This window comes from Rhipicephalus microplus, chromosome 3 (assembly GCF_043290135.1).
Source record: "Rhipicephalus microplus isolate Deutch F79 chromosome 3, USDA_Rmic, whole genome shotgun sequence".
NCBI classification, from domain to species: domain Eukaryota; kingdom Metazoa; phylum Arthropoda; class Arachnida; order Ixodida; family Ixodidae; genus Rhipicephalus; species Rhipicephalus microplus.
Window position 1 is genome coordinate 284,865,720 of NC_134702.1, and position 16,566 is coordinate 284,882,285.

The following is a 16,566-nucleotide window of genomic DNA, read 5'->3' on the forward strand; positions in this document are numbered from 1 at the left end:
AATTTGGCCACTGAGTTAATTCTGTTCATGGTGGTGCTATTTCTAAATTTACCGTTTGAATATCTAATGAGGCATTAAAAAATTCTTTCCACGAAATGCGTAATTTTTTTCCGATGTAACTGAGGGTTGTATGCATTGCGCCGGCACGAAGTTTAATGCAGGTGATGTGTTTATAGAGTACACCGTTCGCTGACTGTGGTAAAATAGAAACAGCAATTTATGTTAATTCATGCTACAAAACTCACGTGACCTGCTCTCAAAGAACAGAAGAATGCATAACGAAGGGCGTTACTAACGAACGGAAGAATTAAATAATTCTCGGTCTTTATTGTTGTTTCTGTAGTCCAATCTACAAACGTTCGTATTAAACGAGCATGACGGTATGAAGGCATGGAATTGGGTTCTGCAGCATGTTGTGACGCATAGTGCAGCTTCAGGTCACCTTTATTACGTGACATTGGAATCCACACTGAGCTTGATCTATGATTATCTACCTAATCAACGGAGAATGAGTGCTAAGCTCCGGTTTCATTATTAATGTGGCTTCAAAGACGAGAAAGCAGCACGATTCGCAAGCAATCGAGCACCCGTTCTGTTTTTCTATTGCGTTGAACTGCTTGTGCCCTCAGATGCCACTTCAGTTTTTTCTTGAATAATTGTGGCGATTGGGAAAGTGGTGAGCGCCAAACAAGATGTTAACAAGAACGAGAGAGACAGGACGGATGCTTGTGAACGTCGTGTGGAACCATTAGTTTGCGCTCAAAATTTCCCGATAGCAATGCGCCATCTGGATGGATTTCAAGTTTTGTTAAAATGTGGCGATGGCACAGACCATGGGCTTTTGTCATGTCATTTACTACCATTTAAACAGTGGTTGCGTAATTTAGGGTACCATGAAAATTGTCGCGGTCATATTTCAAGAAGGAAGGAGGCAGAAACGCACCGTTCGTGCCATACGTGATCCTTCATCACTCGTGGAAATAAATTTATTCAAGCTGTAACGTGATTGAAGGATTCTGTTTTCTCGGCAATCAGAGAGGCTTTTAATTCTCCAGTCTCTTTATGAGATACTGCTGCCATCTTTTTCCAACAGGGCTGCAGCTCTGTTGTACCGACATAGCAACACCCATGTTTTTGAAGATTTTTTTTTTTCATTCCCATTCAAAAACGTTTCTATTCATAGTCATTTCTGAAGCACATAAGAACTGAATTCCTGTCGTTCGTCACCCGTCGCTGCGTTCGTCCAGTACGCACTGCAAAAGGCTCGATGGCAAAGTCGTTTTCCACGCTCAAGTTCCTCGTACCCAACCTTCTGCGCTCTTTGTGCACTTCAAGGAATTCAGAAAGACTACAATACAGCCCAACGAGCTGTACACCGTGCTGTCGGGACTGGTATGCATGGCGCAAACATGTTGCCAGTGGTCTCGCAGTGTTCTGCCATTGCGCTCCGTTCGCTGTTCCCAGAGCTCAAGTTGGGTCGACACGCGGCGTCGTTGCGGCGCCATTGGTGTCGTGTTTCCCATGTCTTTTCTTATACGCAGTGTTCTGCGAATAAATGCCTCTGTTTAGCCGCTGGTGCCAAGGTCACGGATTACGCTTTTCCTTCTTTCCTTCCGCAGGTGTGGCGACAATTGGTGGTTAGATTATCGGTTATTTCTTTATTTATTTTAGTTTTCTCGTTTAGCTAGTTTTCTGTATTCTTGCCCAAGAAAGGTGATTCAGAACATTTTTTTCTCGTGGGAATGATCAGAGGTATGTGCGTATGTGGTTGCAGCTCCACATTTCCAAATCGTACGACTCGGACTGCCCTGCCGACGGCCCCTATTCTCTTTCTGCTCTAGCAGCCATGGCCGTCACGTTCTTCCAAACATTCTCCTCCTACCTACTTCTAAACTCTTTTCTCCCCTCCCCTCCCTTCAAGGCGCTGAACAGTGCTTTCGCAAGGAAAGATAGAGTCTCTTTCCTTTTCTTCGACCACAGATTCATCCATTCAGGGGAAGCTTGCTTGCCTTAACTGGTTTGTAAGGCAGGTAAGGTTCGCGGAAAGTCACCTCACCCTGAGCTGCCGAGCACAAAACAAAGCTTAGCCGAGAGTCTTGAGAAGGCAAGGAGATTACACAGCAAGATGAAAAGAGAAGATACTTTGCCTAATGGATTATTGCGAAAGCCAGTGGGGAAACCCTTTTCTTTAAAACAATCCCCACTTCTAGTTGTACATCGAAGTAACGAGAAAACTCCAACCAAAACATATTTAAAAGAAGCGACGTTTTTAAGCCAATCTCTCACCCCTGAGGAAGAAGCCGGACCAGCTTCGAAACATCGGGTTTTTTTCCCTTAAATATATATTGGTTCGTGTTCTCATTCCTTCAGTTTCTATTCAAGACAGGCAGACTTATATCGAATGTTTACCTTTGATTCCAGTCGTACATTATATCCTCGCTGCTCCGACAAACCCCCTCACACCGAGACATTTAGAGAAGGAGTGACAGGTGCGCAACCATAAGCAGCCCCTCTTCCTTCTTGGGCGCTTATAGCTCTCGTGTGCGTGTGTGTGCGGGGGGGGGGGGGTTGAGAGAGGAGTACTGACGAAAAAAATGTTACATCTTGGTTTGTTTGTTTTTTTCTGCACCAGGTAGCTAACGACCTAGTCATTATTTTATTTTTGAGGAAGCAGCATACAATACAACGCAATCATGCCCACCTAAAAAGACGCAAACACAGGCATTGTATTGCAACTGATGAGGTATTGTCGAAAGACTCAGCTTATGTAAGATAACACGTACATGTGCACTAACACCAGAGCATACAATGAAGACAAGTTTTCTTGCAGTGTTTTACAGGAAGACTTGATGAATGATGAACCATGAATGCACCTTACCTAATTTGAAACTCGGGACAGGTAACAGACTTTTTAAAGAACGCGACCCTGTCAAGTCATGGTTCTCAGATTTTATGCTGCAAAAATTTTATATTACACCATTCCGCACAATGGCCAAACTACAAGCGTAGGCGAATGTATTGACCAGCATAGTATCACCAAATTTCAAAATAGCACAGGTATTTACAGCAGCCAATTCATGTGGTACTCATTGTATATAGTGCTATCAGCGGGCATGTGCCTGTCGCAGAAATTGCATGTTATGTTAGGTTTCTCTTTAATATTAATATGTAGAGGCACGGGAAATAACTTGTTTTTGTCTGTTGAAATATTATATATATATATATATATATATATATATATATATATATATATATATATATATATATATATATATATATATATATATATATATATATATATATAGTGGGAGTAATAATTCAATGGGCCAGTTAGTCTTCGTGAAGGTATGGGATATGGCACAACGGGGGCGTTGTCAACAAGGATTAATATATTTATTTCCCAACAGTTTCGGGAGGGGTCCTCCCTTCATCAGGGGATGGTGAAGGGAGCACCAAACACAAATTGCCCCAGACACTTGGGCAGACTTGAATATAATGTTAAGTTTTATTTGGTTGATTTTGAGCATTACCTTCGCAGCAGAAGTACATCTGTCAGCGACAATCATTCTTAACCTCTCCCAGTGCCAGTGCCAGTAGGTCCGTTCAAGTTACGTGATGAAAACCAGTTTGCTGGACTATGTCATATATGACATGTCGCTCAAATTTCGGTCTCATGCATTTTTGATGAATCCAGCCGTCTTTTGTAAAATCTCTACTGGCAAGTTTTTTTTTTTAATTTTGTTTTGTTACTTTTAAAACTGGTGGCCTCAGACAAGCTTATTACGCCGCTTCTCACCACTGGATAGCCGTTGTTACGCACGGCGCCTGGGCCGACGGGGGAGGGCCGCGTTCTTTGTTCATCAAACAAGTCACCAAAGGGCTGCCAGCCTGCTGTCCGCCGTGTACGTCCATCTTAGCCGGGAAGTGAGGTGGCATTCCGACAACATAATACGTTCGACGAGACGATCACAATTGTTTCTTGGTGTCACAGGTGCAGTGTGGTAGTCACGCCCCAATCAAAGATCTTGACTTGAGCGAGCGTGAGCGGCACCGTCAGAAATGGTCCAGAATGAGCTGTTGAATCACGAGACATACACACCCATTCCTTGATTTAGTCAAAATGCACACTTTATAGTGAGCCACCCAGCTCATTCGCAAGAGATCTCTCGCCCTGTCTGTACAGAATGTAACAAATACTCTGTTAAGTTTGCCGTCTTACTCCTGAGTGCACATGCGTTTTCCTTTCTGTCTCTCTACACGCCCTTTCTTGCCCCTATTTCTCCACCCCCAGTGCTGGGCAGCAAACCAGATGCCAAGATATGGTTAATCCCCCAGCCTTCCTTTCTCTCTCTTGCCATCTTACTGCCTTGTCATCTTCATCCCGGATATCCAATGTCTTAAAATACCGGTACAAATAGATAAATTAAAGAATAAAACAGATGGTGAATATTTTCCGCATGTTCAGACGCTGCATATAAGTGGTCATCCTCGAAAATTATCAACTTTAACACCGCGGACAGGTGCTGATGTACCCTGAGTAGCTTCGAGCATGTATTTAGACTCGACGCTTTTAATCTTCATGAACTTCTCCCTTTCGATTTCATCCTTCGGGGCTTTAGGTAGTTTTTCATCTAACGCGCTGCATTCGTGCTGCACTGCTATCACTTCATTTCTTCTGTATATACTAACTGTTTCGGGCACAATTATAGGCTGCCATCTTGGACTGATAATGATGCCGTTTTGCATCCGTATTAATATTCGAATAGTGCTATGGTGAACTCGCACGCATCGAAACGCCGGGTCATTACATTCAACGTCGTATGACCATAATCATAGCTAATTACGACAGAAAAACAGCAAATATTGCTTTTAAGCTTAAGAAGGCAGTGTCTATGCTTTACTGTAACTGTTACATTTATTTTTTTGTCAATTTGTCCAATATGTCATTTCATGCAGCGGCCGCCGAACTTGTGCCGCTGTTCATAGTGGTACTCTCGGTTTCTGAAGCTGGATGAAGATAACTAAGAAGCCTGATTTTTACTGGCTACATAAAATGTGAAACGAAGCTATGAATCAAGATGAAAAAGAAGACAAATCTGTGAAAAGTCAGTGCTGGCGCATAAATGGCGCGCCGATTGTGCCGATGAAAAACGTCGGCGGCGGCGGCGTGGCGACAACCCTCGGCGGCGGCGCGCCGACCAGTCGGCGCACACCTCTACCTGTCCCTAAACCCAACGCCACCTAGACTATTGACAAGGGCCCTTCAGGGAGAGCGTGACGTCACGCTAGTTGCCCACCTGCACCCCGGCCGTCGTCGCCACTCGTTCTCGTTATATGTGCTGTGGGCACTTATTGAAAGCCGGTGTTTCTTTTTTTTGTTCTTTTTTTTTGTTCCTGCGCGTTCTGCATTTGTTTATGCCTGCCTTTACACTTTAGTGATCAAACTGTAATAGTCAGAAATGCATTTGTAGAAGTGTTTTTTATTAGGACGAAAGGCTAAAACCATCCTACCTCATTTCTTGTTCAAGGTTTTGATTTTTCTGACAGCTGCCTTTTTTTGCGCGGTGCTTTGGATGGTGTCATTTCGAAGTCTACAAAAGTTGTTCAGAGCGACATTTGTTGCAACCAAGGAGGATATAAAAACTTGCTGGAGTGGAAGCGACGCCCGTCAGGTGACGCCAGCGGCAGCCATCTTGCCGTAGGCAGAAAGCGCGCTGCCGGTGTGTCGCCTCCACGCTTCGTTGCTGGTGCACGCTGTTCTCTTCAAAGTTTTCAATGAGTGCAAGTCTTGCTCTTGGATAATGGTTACCTCTTGCGTTGCCTACGGATGCACAAACAGGCTGAAGAAAGGTTCTTGCCTCACATTTCACCTGTAAGTACATGAAATTTAGCGTGTTCTACTCGCGGTCATTTCTCGCGGTTCTACTCGCGGCATCGTAGTTGCTTGCAGGCCCGCGCATGAAAGAGCAGCAAAATGGCATTGTGTGTACGTGTGCCGCAGTTGATTGTCGTATATTTCTTGACAGGTTTCCAAAGAATGCAGAAGTTCGGAGTCTTTGGGAGCGGGCAGTTCGCCGTGAAGGGTGGCGCGCTAAGGATGGAGACCGCCTGTGCTCTGTACATTTCACTCCTGAGTGCTTTGACCACACTGGGCAAACGACGCGACTGCGGGTGGGAAGTGTGCCCACGTCGTTTCCAGCTTTTCCGCCTCATCTGCAGAAACCTGTGAGTATTACTGACATCGTTGGACGAGAAGCGTAATGTTTAGCGTGCATAACGCTTGTGGCGTTACGGCCGCTACATAATACTTGTTCCACGAAATGTTGTTGCGGGTATACGTGGCATTTTTTGCGTGCCGAGAATTGGCGGTACTGTGGAGGAGTAGCTGTAGATTTAGCATATCGTTACCGTGTTTGCGTTACCGTTTACCGCGTTACCGGACACCACCGGCGAAGGTGAAGTTACCGGTAATGGTAACTGCTTCACCTTCGGCTTAACTGGTGATCAAGATATTTATTTATTTATTTATTTATTACTACTGACCTGTTTACCAGGTCTTAAGCAGAAATTGGCATACAGAAATGTTTACTACAGAAAACATTATTGACATCTACAGCATACTGACAGTGGTTACAATTCAATACTTAAAGGCACATCCGGCGAATGGAAAGTTATACCAGAGCGGGTGCATGTCCTTTTTGCTGGCATACAATGTCTCGTGCACGACTATGAAAAAGCTTGTTACTTAATACATTTATTATTTCTTCAAAGAAAATGTGTAGCTTAAACGTACCCACATTATACGTGTGAGGTTTCATTTAGTTTTTGCGCTTGCTGCCTTTTTAGCTCGTCTGAGAAAACGTATGCTTTCAAACCCAGGTCAAACAGAAGCGTCCCGACCCCAAGTCTCGAGATTTCCCGGCCCCGCTTGGTCCTGAGTGTTCTGGGTTGTGCGACCTGCCTGGAGCTGAATATTTTCCTGAAGACTCGCCAACCAAACAGTTCTACAAAGACAAGGTCCTTTCCTCACAAGAAGAGATAACCCAGTTGAAGAAGAAGGTCAAAACACTGCAGCAAACTAAACGAAGGCTGGTCAAAAGAAATGAAACCGCCCAAGAAATCATCACAGAAATCAGAGAGCGAAAACTCTTGTCAGAAGAAGGCTCGCATGTGTTTTCATCTGTTTTCTCGGATGACATTCAGCAACTACTGTGCAGGGTGGGCAATGAGCAGAAGGGCAAGTACCCACCTGAGCTGCGAGCATTTGCACTGACTTTGCATTTTTAGTCCAGCCGCGTACGAGTATGTACGATCCAAGTTCAACGAAGCCCTCCCATCCCAGCGAACACTAAGGGGCTGGTACAAGTCTCCCCGCACTGCTCGTTTCGGCTATACTGTTCGCATATATTTTTAATGTTTGTGTGATTGTGTTCTTCCATTTTCGAGTTTCTCAAAGCGTTTTCGTAGGCCATTTCGCCACCAAAAAGCAAAGAATAAATGCTTACAACCTGACACAACTGTTTTTATTGCTTTGAAGACGCGAGAAACTGCACCTGCTGCTTAGATAAGCGCGAGCGCAGCTGTACTCGGCTGTTTCTTGCCTCTGCCAAGATGGCCGCCGGCGGCTCGGTGCGGCTTCACCCGCTCCCATGGGTAAGCATAGGCGGCTTCCACTCCAGCAGGTTTTTATATCCTCCTTGGTTGCAACACGCACTACATGCCGCACGATAGTCTCAGAGGTATGGCCATTTTCACAAGTCTCTAGCTCAACATCTCCTAGCAGTGATGTGGTAATGGACAATGCCACGTTGGCTGTTCGATGCGAGGAACGCCTTTGCATTTTCTCCATTGGTGAGCTTTTCGACAACAAGCGTTGTCACCAGCACCATGTGCACAGTACATGGCTGCGGAAACTTTAAGCTTTTTCTTGACAAGTTGTCAATCATTGTGTTACCTTCCACACCTATGTTCCTGCTCTCCAGGACGAGCACGCTACTGCAAAATGCGCATGACAGATTCTTCAGAACTGAATGAGAACAATATCCAGTGATATAAGCAACGACCTCCATGTCATGCTTTCGGTTGGAAATTTCATCATTTGAGATGTGAACAGAGAAGTTATGTTGCGATACTTCTGTGTCACTTTCGCTGCTGATGTCTGGCTGCGGAAGCATCAGCAGCTTTTGCAGACGAATTTTCTTTTCAGACTCCAGAAGCTGAATCACGGAAACATGATATTGTGCACCAGCAAGCTGACGGTAGCGACCGAAGCGATCTTCAAGAGTGCCAGTTTGAAATTTTCCCAGCAAGACATACTTGAACTTCAGTTCTTCTAAACAGTACCGCGACAGCTCAACAAGGGAGTAGCAAGTGAGTCTCAACGCAGGATGTGTTTTCCTTGTCAAGCAGCCACGGCTCATGTTGACGCTGCTCCAAGCATCCAGCCAGTCTACCATGCCACTAAGGAAAACCAGCTGTTGATCCACCGTAGAATTCACTGGATTTTGAAGGGTGTCGTTCAGTCGGCGACCTTTCGAAGGGGTCTTCACGACAATTTTCCACCACGTCGATATGGTGTTTATGAAGAGAGCTGTTGAACTGGCACATGTGGTTTCAAGGGCATCGCCACGCGTCTCAAGTGCGTTTGATACAAACGGATTAATGACATTTAACACCAACTTTACATTTTGTCTCTCCATAGGTGTTGGATTGATTGCCTTGGAATTTAGCTTGTAGCCAAGCTTGAGAAGCGATGTCTGCTCCTATGCATACAGCTGCCGTACGGCTTCAAATGATGCTGCTTTCATTCTGGGCGGCCCGTCGGGCAATATTCCTTACAGGCTCACTTCAGGAAAGTAAAAGCATATTCCTTCGTTTTTTTTATTCATCCAGTTGTTCCTGATGCATTTCAGTATGTGCACAGGGTCTACGACATAAAACAGAGGCCGATTGTTGTCGGCTGGATGAGAATATACAATGCTTACTTCCTGTTTTTCTGAGAAAAACGACTTCATTTTCCGGTTGAGGGAATTGTTGTCGGTAATTACAGCAATGACCCTGAGGCCCATAGATTCCACTTCTAAAATTACTTTCTTGCAGAACTCATGTAGAATTTGGGCGGTTATTTTAGCAACAAGAAGAATGTGAAGCACATCTTTGTTTGATGACATAAGCGACTGAAGCATGAAAACATGAGCGGTTGTGGCTGCTTCTTGAGAATTGGCTGCAGATTCAACTATGCTGCCCCCTTTATAATCGAAGTATGGCTTAATATGAATTTCATCAACCATTAGCGTCACCGTCTTTTCGTGCAGCTGCATGCACTTCATTCTTTCTCGAATGTAGGAGAGGAAGTTCGCTTCGTTTTGCTCCTTCAGTGGATCGCCTCCATACTTGGAACAAACGCGGCGCAGGGTTGAAGGATGGGGTAAAGTCAACGTCGACGCTGATCTGGCAAAGTTATAGGCGTGCGGAGATATGGAGTGCAGGATGCTAGAAAACACTAATGTTTCAGCACTGTAGCGACGAATGGGGGCAGCGAGTGCGAGAGCTATTTGCTCATTTAGGAAACGAAACAAAGCACTGTGTTCTTCGGTCGTGTCACTGTCTTGGAACAGTTCATTCAATAAGGAGCCGATATGCTGCAACACTGACGCTGTTTTCGACGGACTTGCAACTTCAGGCGTCTCAGTCATGTGGTTTGCCAGCTGCTGGAGCAGTGAGGACAACATCCGGATGTCGCGCACTGCGTCTGAAACTGCGACTCCGCAAGGTAATGAAACCAGCTTGATCATACCTGCTGAGACTGCAAGTGAGAGATCAGCAAGCACAGTGACGGAAAACCTCACGTGCGGTGAAGGATTATCTTCGATGCGGAGAAACATCACGCAACGATCGTTGGCCTTGATGGTCCAGAAATCATTACTGCATACAGCAGAAAGCTTGCCTCTTAAGTGTTCGAAAGAGGACACAGCATTTCTCTCCTCTTCGCTTTTTTTTGCGCATATAGAGTCCTTAATCCCTTTGCTCACGGCCTCGTCTTCCATTCGAGCTCGTTTCGAGACAGGAGATTCTCGACGATTGCGATTCGTGCTCAGGTAGGACGGACAGTTCGGAAACACCGATGGTATAGCATCTGCTAGTCGCACCCTCTCGCTGTCGACTGTCAATGTCCGTCCCGACGCTGCGTCGAAATGTGACAGCTTTGTGATGAAGTCAGCCTCGAGGAAGTGGAGTTCACAGACCTGCGCCAAGCATAACAGTGACTTCATTACTTTCATACGAAACGGGCTAATGGGAACTTTGACACGAGCCTGAGTATTTCTGTTCTATTTTACCGCACTGCCCTACCTGAAGCGCGACAAAACTACCATCACTACTCACGATACTCGCTCCGTTCAACAGTAACAGAGCCAGAAAGCCAGTAATGCGATAGAGCCGGTAAGACAACAAACTTCAGCAGTTTCTCACCTTGGAGTGTATGCTTGGTGTGAAATCCTTTCGCGAAATGGCTTTTATCCAAGACTTCTTCCGAGCTTCATCCTTGGGGAATGCGAAAACACGCACTTTGGGACCACTGTCATAATTGCCGCGGCACCCGGGAACACAACAACGTCCCATGTCGCACTGATCGATGTGTAATCACATACTCACAAATACAACACCAATAAAATAGGACACGTGGGAACGGACGCAGAGCAGTGCGATGCAGCACCAAGCCTAACGCAGTCTAACCAGCGAAGCAGGTAGCGATGAAAGGCAAACCTGTCGTGGCTTGTCCGCCGTTCGGGGTAAAAAAGTGCGAGGGGTGACCAACACCACCACCTGAGCGACGCGTCCTCGGCCACTGGACAGTCGGTGATATGTCCTGGGAGGGGTTGAGGCTGCCACCCAGGATTCGGCGAAGGACGACTCTTGCAACGCGTCTCACGAACAAGTAGAAGATGCGTTTAATTTACATATTTACAAGAGAAGTACATTGCAATGAGAGCGTACAGACGCGCCTTTCCATCACAAGGGCCCAGAGCGCACTCGAGACGAGCGGGCCAGCGAAGTCCAGAGAGAGAGAGCACAGCGCACTCCCGACACGCTCCTTTTATAGCCGTCCGTGCACGCGCTAGACGCCGACTGTGTGTCCCAGCGACGCTGATGTGCATTTCCTGCGGCGCACACAGACGCCTCCCGCGTTCCTGCAGGACGCGGACAGCGTTTGAACGTGCCAGTCATAACATCGGACAACCAGCGTGACGTATGCCGTCTGGAGAGAGGGGTATGAACGGGCCTTGTCAATAGTCTAGGTGGTGTTGCTAAATCCCAGTGCTTTGAAAAACTCTGCGCCATCATCGTGAACTATAGGGTGAAGCCCTTTACAGAACATTATCAAGTGTTCGACAGGTTCTTCTTCCTCTCCACACGCACTGCATACCGTGTCTACCACTTCGTATTTGGCCCGATATGTCTTGGTTCGCAATACTCCCATCCTGGCCTCAAACAGTAGAGAACTACCCCGAGTATTATCATAGATCCTTTCTTTGGCAATTTCCTTATTAAAAGTTCAATAGATCTCTAGTGCGGACTCGTTAATCATACCAATTCTCCACATGTCAGTCTCCGTTTCCTTGACTTTCTTCTTAACCGATAGTTCTTTTTGGTTTGGCCACCTGCTGTTTTCTAAGTATTTACCAGTCAATTTCCTGGTTCGCTTCCTCCATTTTGTATCGACATTCTTCATGTACAAGTAGCTGAAAAACTTCCTAGCCCAACGCTCCTCCCCCATTTCTCTCAATCGCTTATGAAATTTCATCTTGCTGCTAGCTTCCCTGCCTTCAAATGATGTCCATCCCATGTCACCTTGTACTCTCTGATTTGCTGTATTCCCGTGAGCTCCTAAAGCAAGCCTACCTATTCCACGTTCCTCAATTTCTAATCTTGCTTGAACTTCTGATCTCATGCATAAAACCGCATCGCCAAACGTCAGACCAGGAACCATGACCCCTTTCCATATTCCTCTCACCACATGATACCTATTGTAATTCCACAGTGCCCTATTTTTCATGACTGCTGCATTCCTGTTACCTTTAGTCATCATGTATATTTCGAGTTTCCTCGGGTACTCGGTCCCATTGCTTACCCATACGCCCAGATATTTGTATTTATCTGTTATCTCTAACGTGACCTCCTGTATTCTAAGCTCACTACCTTCATTGTCATTAAAAATCATGACTGCTGATTTTTCCTTACTGAATCTGAAATCTAACCTATCTCCCTCATTACCACAGATGTCCACCAATCTCTGCAAATCTTCCTTGTTGTCGGCCATTAGCACTATATCATCTGCGTACATCAATGCTGGTAGTGCCTGTTCAATGAGTTTTTCTTGTTTCACGAAAGAGAGGTTGAAGCCCAGTCCACTTCCCTCTAATTTGGCTTCTAATCCTTGTAGGTACATCATGAGTAATAAGGGTGACAGGGGACACCCCTGCCTAAGTCCCCGTTTGATCTCTGCAGGCTTGGAAACCTGTTTTTCACACTTTATAACCACCTTGTTACCTCTATAGATATCCTTTAAAAGATTAGTAATTCCATCTTCCATAGTGCGTCTAGTATTCCCCGCAAGTCCTCTTGAACCACGCTATCGTACGCTTCCTTGATATCCAAAAATGCTAGCCACAGGGGCCTGAGTTCCTTTTCTGATATTTCGATGCACTGCGTCAGTGAGAACAGATTGTCTTCCAACCTCTGCGTTTCCGAAACCTATTCTGCCGTTCCCCCAGCACCCCCTCATCCTCTATCCATGCCTGCAGTCTTTCCTTTATAATCTGCATCGCCAGCCTGTAGACCACTGATGTCACCGTTATAGGACGGTATAGTTCTTTATGTCAGCTTTGTCCCCCTTTCCTTTATAGATCATGCTCATCCTGCTAAGTTTCCATCCATCGGGAACTTCACCATCGATTATTATTTTCCTCACTGCCTCTCCCAAAGCCTCCTTAAACTTCGGACCTAATGTCTTTATCACCATAATTGTAATGCCATCTGGGCCTGTTGATGTGCTACTAGGAACCCTTTTCTCAGCCATTTCCCACTCTCGTTGTGAAAATGGAGCCATTGCGCCACTTGATTCATCCTTGTCTAGTGTGGTGCATAAAGCACTTTTTTGTTGAAATTTTTCTGTCACCCTTGTTCTTATATATTCAATAGCTTCGTCCCCTTCTAGCCTAGCACCTTGGGCTGTAGTTATAAACCTCTGCTCTAGCCTCGTCTCATTTCTTAGGGAGTTTACATGGTTCCGAAATTTCACAGCTGCCTTTCTATCTTTCTTATGTACTTCTGCCAGCCACTGAGCTCCCTTTCTTCTGATGTTTTCATTGATCAGAAGGGATGCATCCCTTCTACAGCTTAGAAAGGTTTCCCATTTTCTTTCAACATCATCTGTCGGTTCACCACGCTTCTTAGCATGTCTAGAGTATAAAGTTGGGCATGTTGGTAAGACATAATTACTCGACGTAGCACGTTTAGAATCATAGGACAAGGGAAGGCACAGACGGGAGCGCTTACTTCCAACAAAATTTTATTTCGAGGAGCGTACATATATATGCTCACGAAATTCGAATACAACAGACAAACAGATGAAAAACCCTCTATTGCCATGCGCTAAAAACTTATTATCTCAAAAACGACAATTCTTTTTCACAAAGACCGAGAGAAGGAGTGCTGACGCAGTTCAGCCCTAATCTACTAATCCTTTCTGCTTCAATAATCTCCCTTGTCACTTTATTTCTGTTTTTTCCTATGATTACCGTACCATGAAAAAGTGGTTTGCAGCCACACGTGCTGCAATGTAGTGCCAAAAAAACCATCTCGACCATTTTTTACGTTGCAAGCGTGTTCACGGAGCCGGTCATTAATACACCTGCCAGTTTGTCCTATGTAGTGTTTACCGCATGAAAGAGGTATCTGATAGATTACAAATTGCGCACATGTGACAAACAGTGTTAAGTGCTTTTTAGAGCATCCCAATTTTGCATGTGAAACAACTTTCATACACAAGTACGAGAGCTTTTTCGGGGCAGAAACCACCACCTTTACATTGGCCCGCTCCCCAAACTTTTTCAAGTTGTGGGAGATTCCATGCAGATAAGGCACTACGGCAAGCTTCTGACGTCTTACTGGCTCAACATGAGGGAGAGCTTGCTGCAAGGACTGAAGCTTCTTGACCAGAATTCCCGCGACGGAAACGTGTACGTGAGAGGGGTGGCCAGCGTCTAGAAGTCGTTTTGCTTGTTCCTTGAAACTAGCTGCTATCAGATGTGGACAAGTTTTCTGTAAGGCGTTACTAAAGCACATGTTTACAATGCCTTGTTTTACGAGCTTAGTATAGGCGGAGTGGTACGGAAGCAAGGTTTTGTTACTCCTTGGTTTGTACATCCAACATATGTGGTCTAGGTGAAAAATGAGAGCGGTATCTAAAAATCTGAGAGTGTTATTAACAGGCACCTCATGGGTTAAAACAAGGGGACTAAACCGCTCCTTGATGAAGTTGGGGATATCTAGGGCACAAAAAGTGGGGTCACAGTCAAGAAAAATGAGGAAGTCGTCAACAAATCTAAAGATGCGCATGATTCGGTTGTCACTAAGGTCACCGGAAACGGTTCTGTAGAGCTTGGCTAAAAACAAATTACTTAAGATTGGAGCAATACATGATCCAATACAAATGCCCTCCTTTTGAAGGTGGGGCTTCCCGTTCCATTGAATAAAAGTAGATTGCAAATAAAAGGATAAATGTTCTAAAAAGCTACTAGACGATATACCAGCACTATTCTGAAATGTTATGCTACCAAGCTTGTCAATGCACTCTTCTACACAACTAAGAATCGATTTGTGAGGCAACGAATAATACAGATCTTTTACATCAATGGAAAAACCACACATGTGCTGATTCGAACGGGACCGGACGAAGTCAAGAACTTGATGGGAATTTTTCACGAGAAATGGGTCATCTACTGTTAATAGACCAAGCTTACTTAGTAAAAACAACGCAACATTTTTTTGCCATGTGCCATTTTCTGAAACGATAACACGAAATGGTTTTTCAGGCTTATGTGTTTTCGCACTGAAGAATACCTCAAGACAATCTTTTTTGCAATTTGCTATGTCACTAACAAGTTTACTGAGGTCGAGCTTTTCACACATCTTTTTTGCCTGAGACTTGACTTTAAAAAGAACAACATTGTCGTAACTTTTGAAAACAGATGAAACAGCTTCACTTGCTTTAGAACTGAAAAGCTTGTAAGAAAGAACGGCAAACCATCCTTTCTTGTCGGCTGGAAGTACGGCGAGGGCGTTGTTCCTAAGGTAGGCCTCCACTTTTCTCAGCGGCAACTTGGAAGAGTGTTGCTTCGAACGAAGGAGCACATCAACACCTGCCGACACACACCGGTCATGTTCCGCGTCAGTTGCCTTCTCAGAAATTTGGCGGACCAAGGAGAGCCTTTCAGGCGCGGAAAGCCTTGGCTCTACCGCAAACTTCGGTCCTACACAGTAAAAATTTTTACACCCAGAAGGGTGTAAATGAGCTTGTCCCGTGGACGACACCCTAAGGGTGTTAATTCAGCACTTTCAAAAAGGGTGCTTTACCATGCACCCTTAGAATAGGGTGTACATGTAAAAAAACTGTAGGGTGTTACAAAAACACCTTTAAGGAAGGGTGCCCTCGATGTCCATCCCTTTTTTAGCACCCTCTGAGGAGGGTGCGAGAAGGGTGCACAAGGGTGTTGAGTGCCCCTGGCAGGGGTGGCAGTATTCTTTTAGACTGCACTAAGAGGTATCAGCATGCACTGATTACACACTACTTGAAGAAAGTGGTCCATTATCGATGGTGCGCCACCTGTCGAGCTCCATTCATTGCGTGTGGGCAAAAATATAAACGCGTACAATCGTGTATGAACTTGTGCTGGATCTATATATACGTCACAGTATATGCATAATGCGCGTTACAGAAAATGAAGCTTTGCTGCCCTTGCATATTGCGTTTATTTAATAGGAAAATAAAACATGTACTTTCCTTCTGCCACACAACTTTTTCATCAGATATACGTTCACGTATACGTACACTACACATGCAACACCTCAAATGTTTATTATATTTTTTCAGTTTCACTTTATTGACAATTCTTTGCAACATACAATTACACTGGTTTCTGTTTAGTATACTGCTTCAAGTACTTAGAGACTACAAATGAAATACACGCTAATATATCCCTATAATTCTTTCAAGTATCTACAATCCCAGTGGTTTCCAGTTTAATACTTCTTCATGTGCACAATCGGTTAATAGGAATGAAATACAGGCAAATATATACTTATGATTCTTTCAAATATATACAATCACCATGATTTCACTATATACGCCTTCATGTACACAATCGTTCCCAAGAAGTGATGCACACAAAAATATATATGGATATTGTTTTCAAATCTATACAATCACAGTGGTTTAAGCTTTGTATTCCTGGATGTATAACAATTGGTTATGAGAAATGATGTACATGCAAACATATACGGGTT

At 44.7% G+C, this 16,566-nt stretch overlaps 1 protein-coding gene across 1 annotated transcript; it reads left to right on the plus strand.

Moving 5' to 3' along the window:
- Positions 1–5,542: 5,542 nt before the first annotated feature.
- Positions 5,543–7,517, plus strand: LOC119168079 (THAP domain-containing protein 1-like). The gene is made up of 3 exons (XM_075891072.1): positions 5,543–5,872; positions 6,027–6,225; positions 6,880–7,517. Exons 1-3 carry the CDS (start codon positions 5,802–5,804, stop codon positions 7,285–7,287), a joined length of 678 nt encoding a protein of 225 aa, XP_075747187.1. The 5' UTR covers positions 5,543–5,801; the 3' UTR covers positions 7,288–7,517.
- Positions 7,518–16,566: the final 9,049 nt, after the last annotated feature.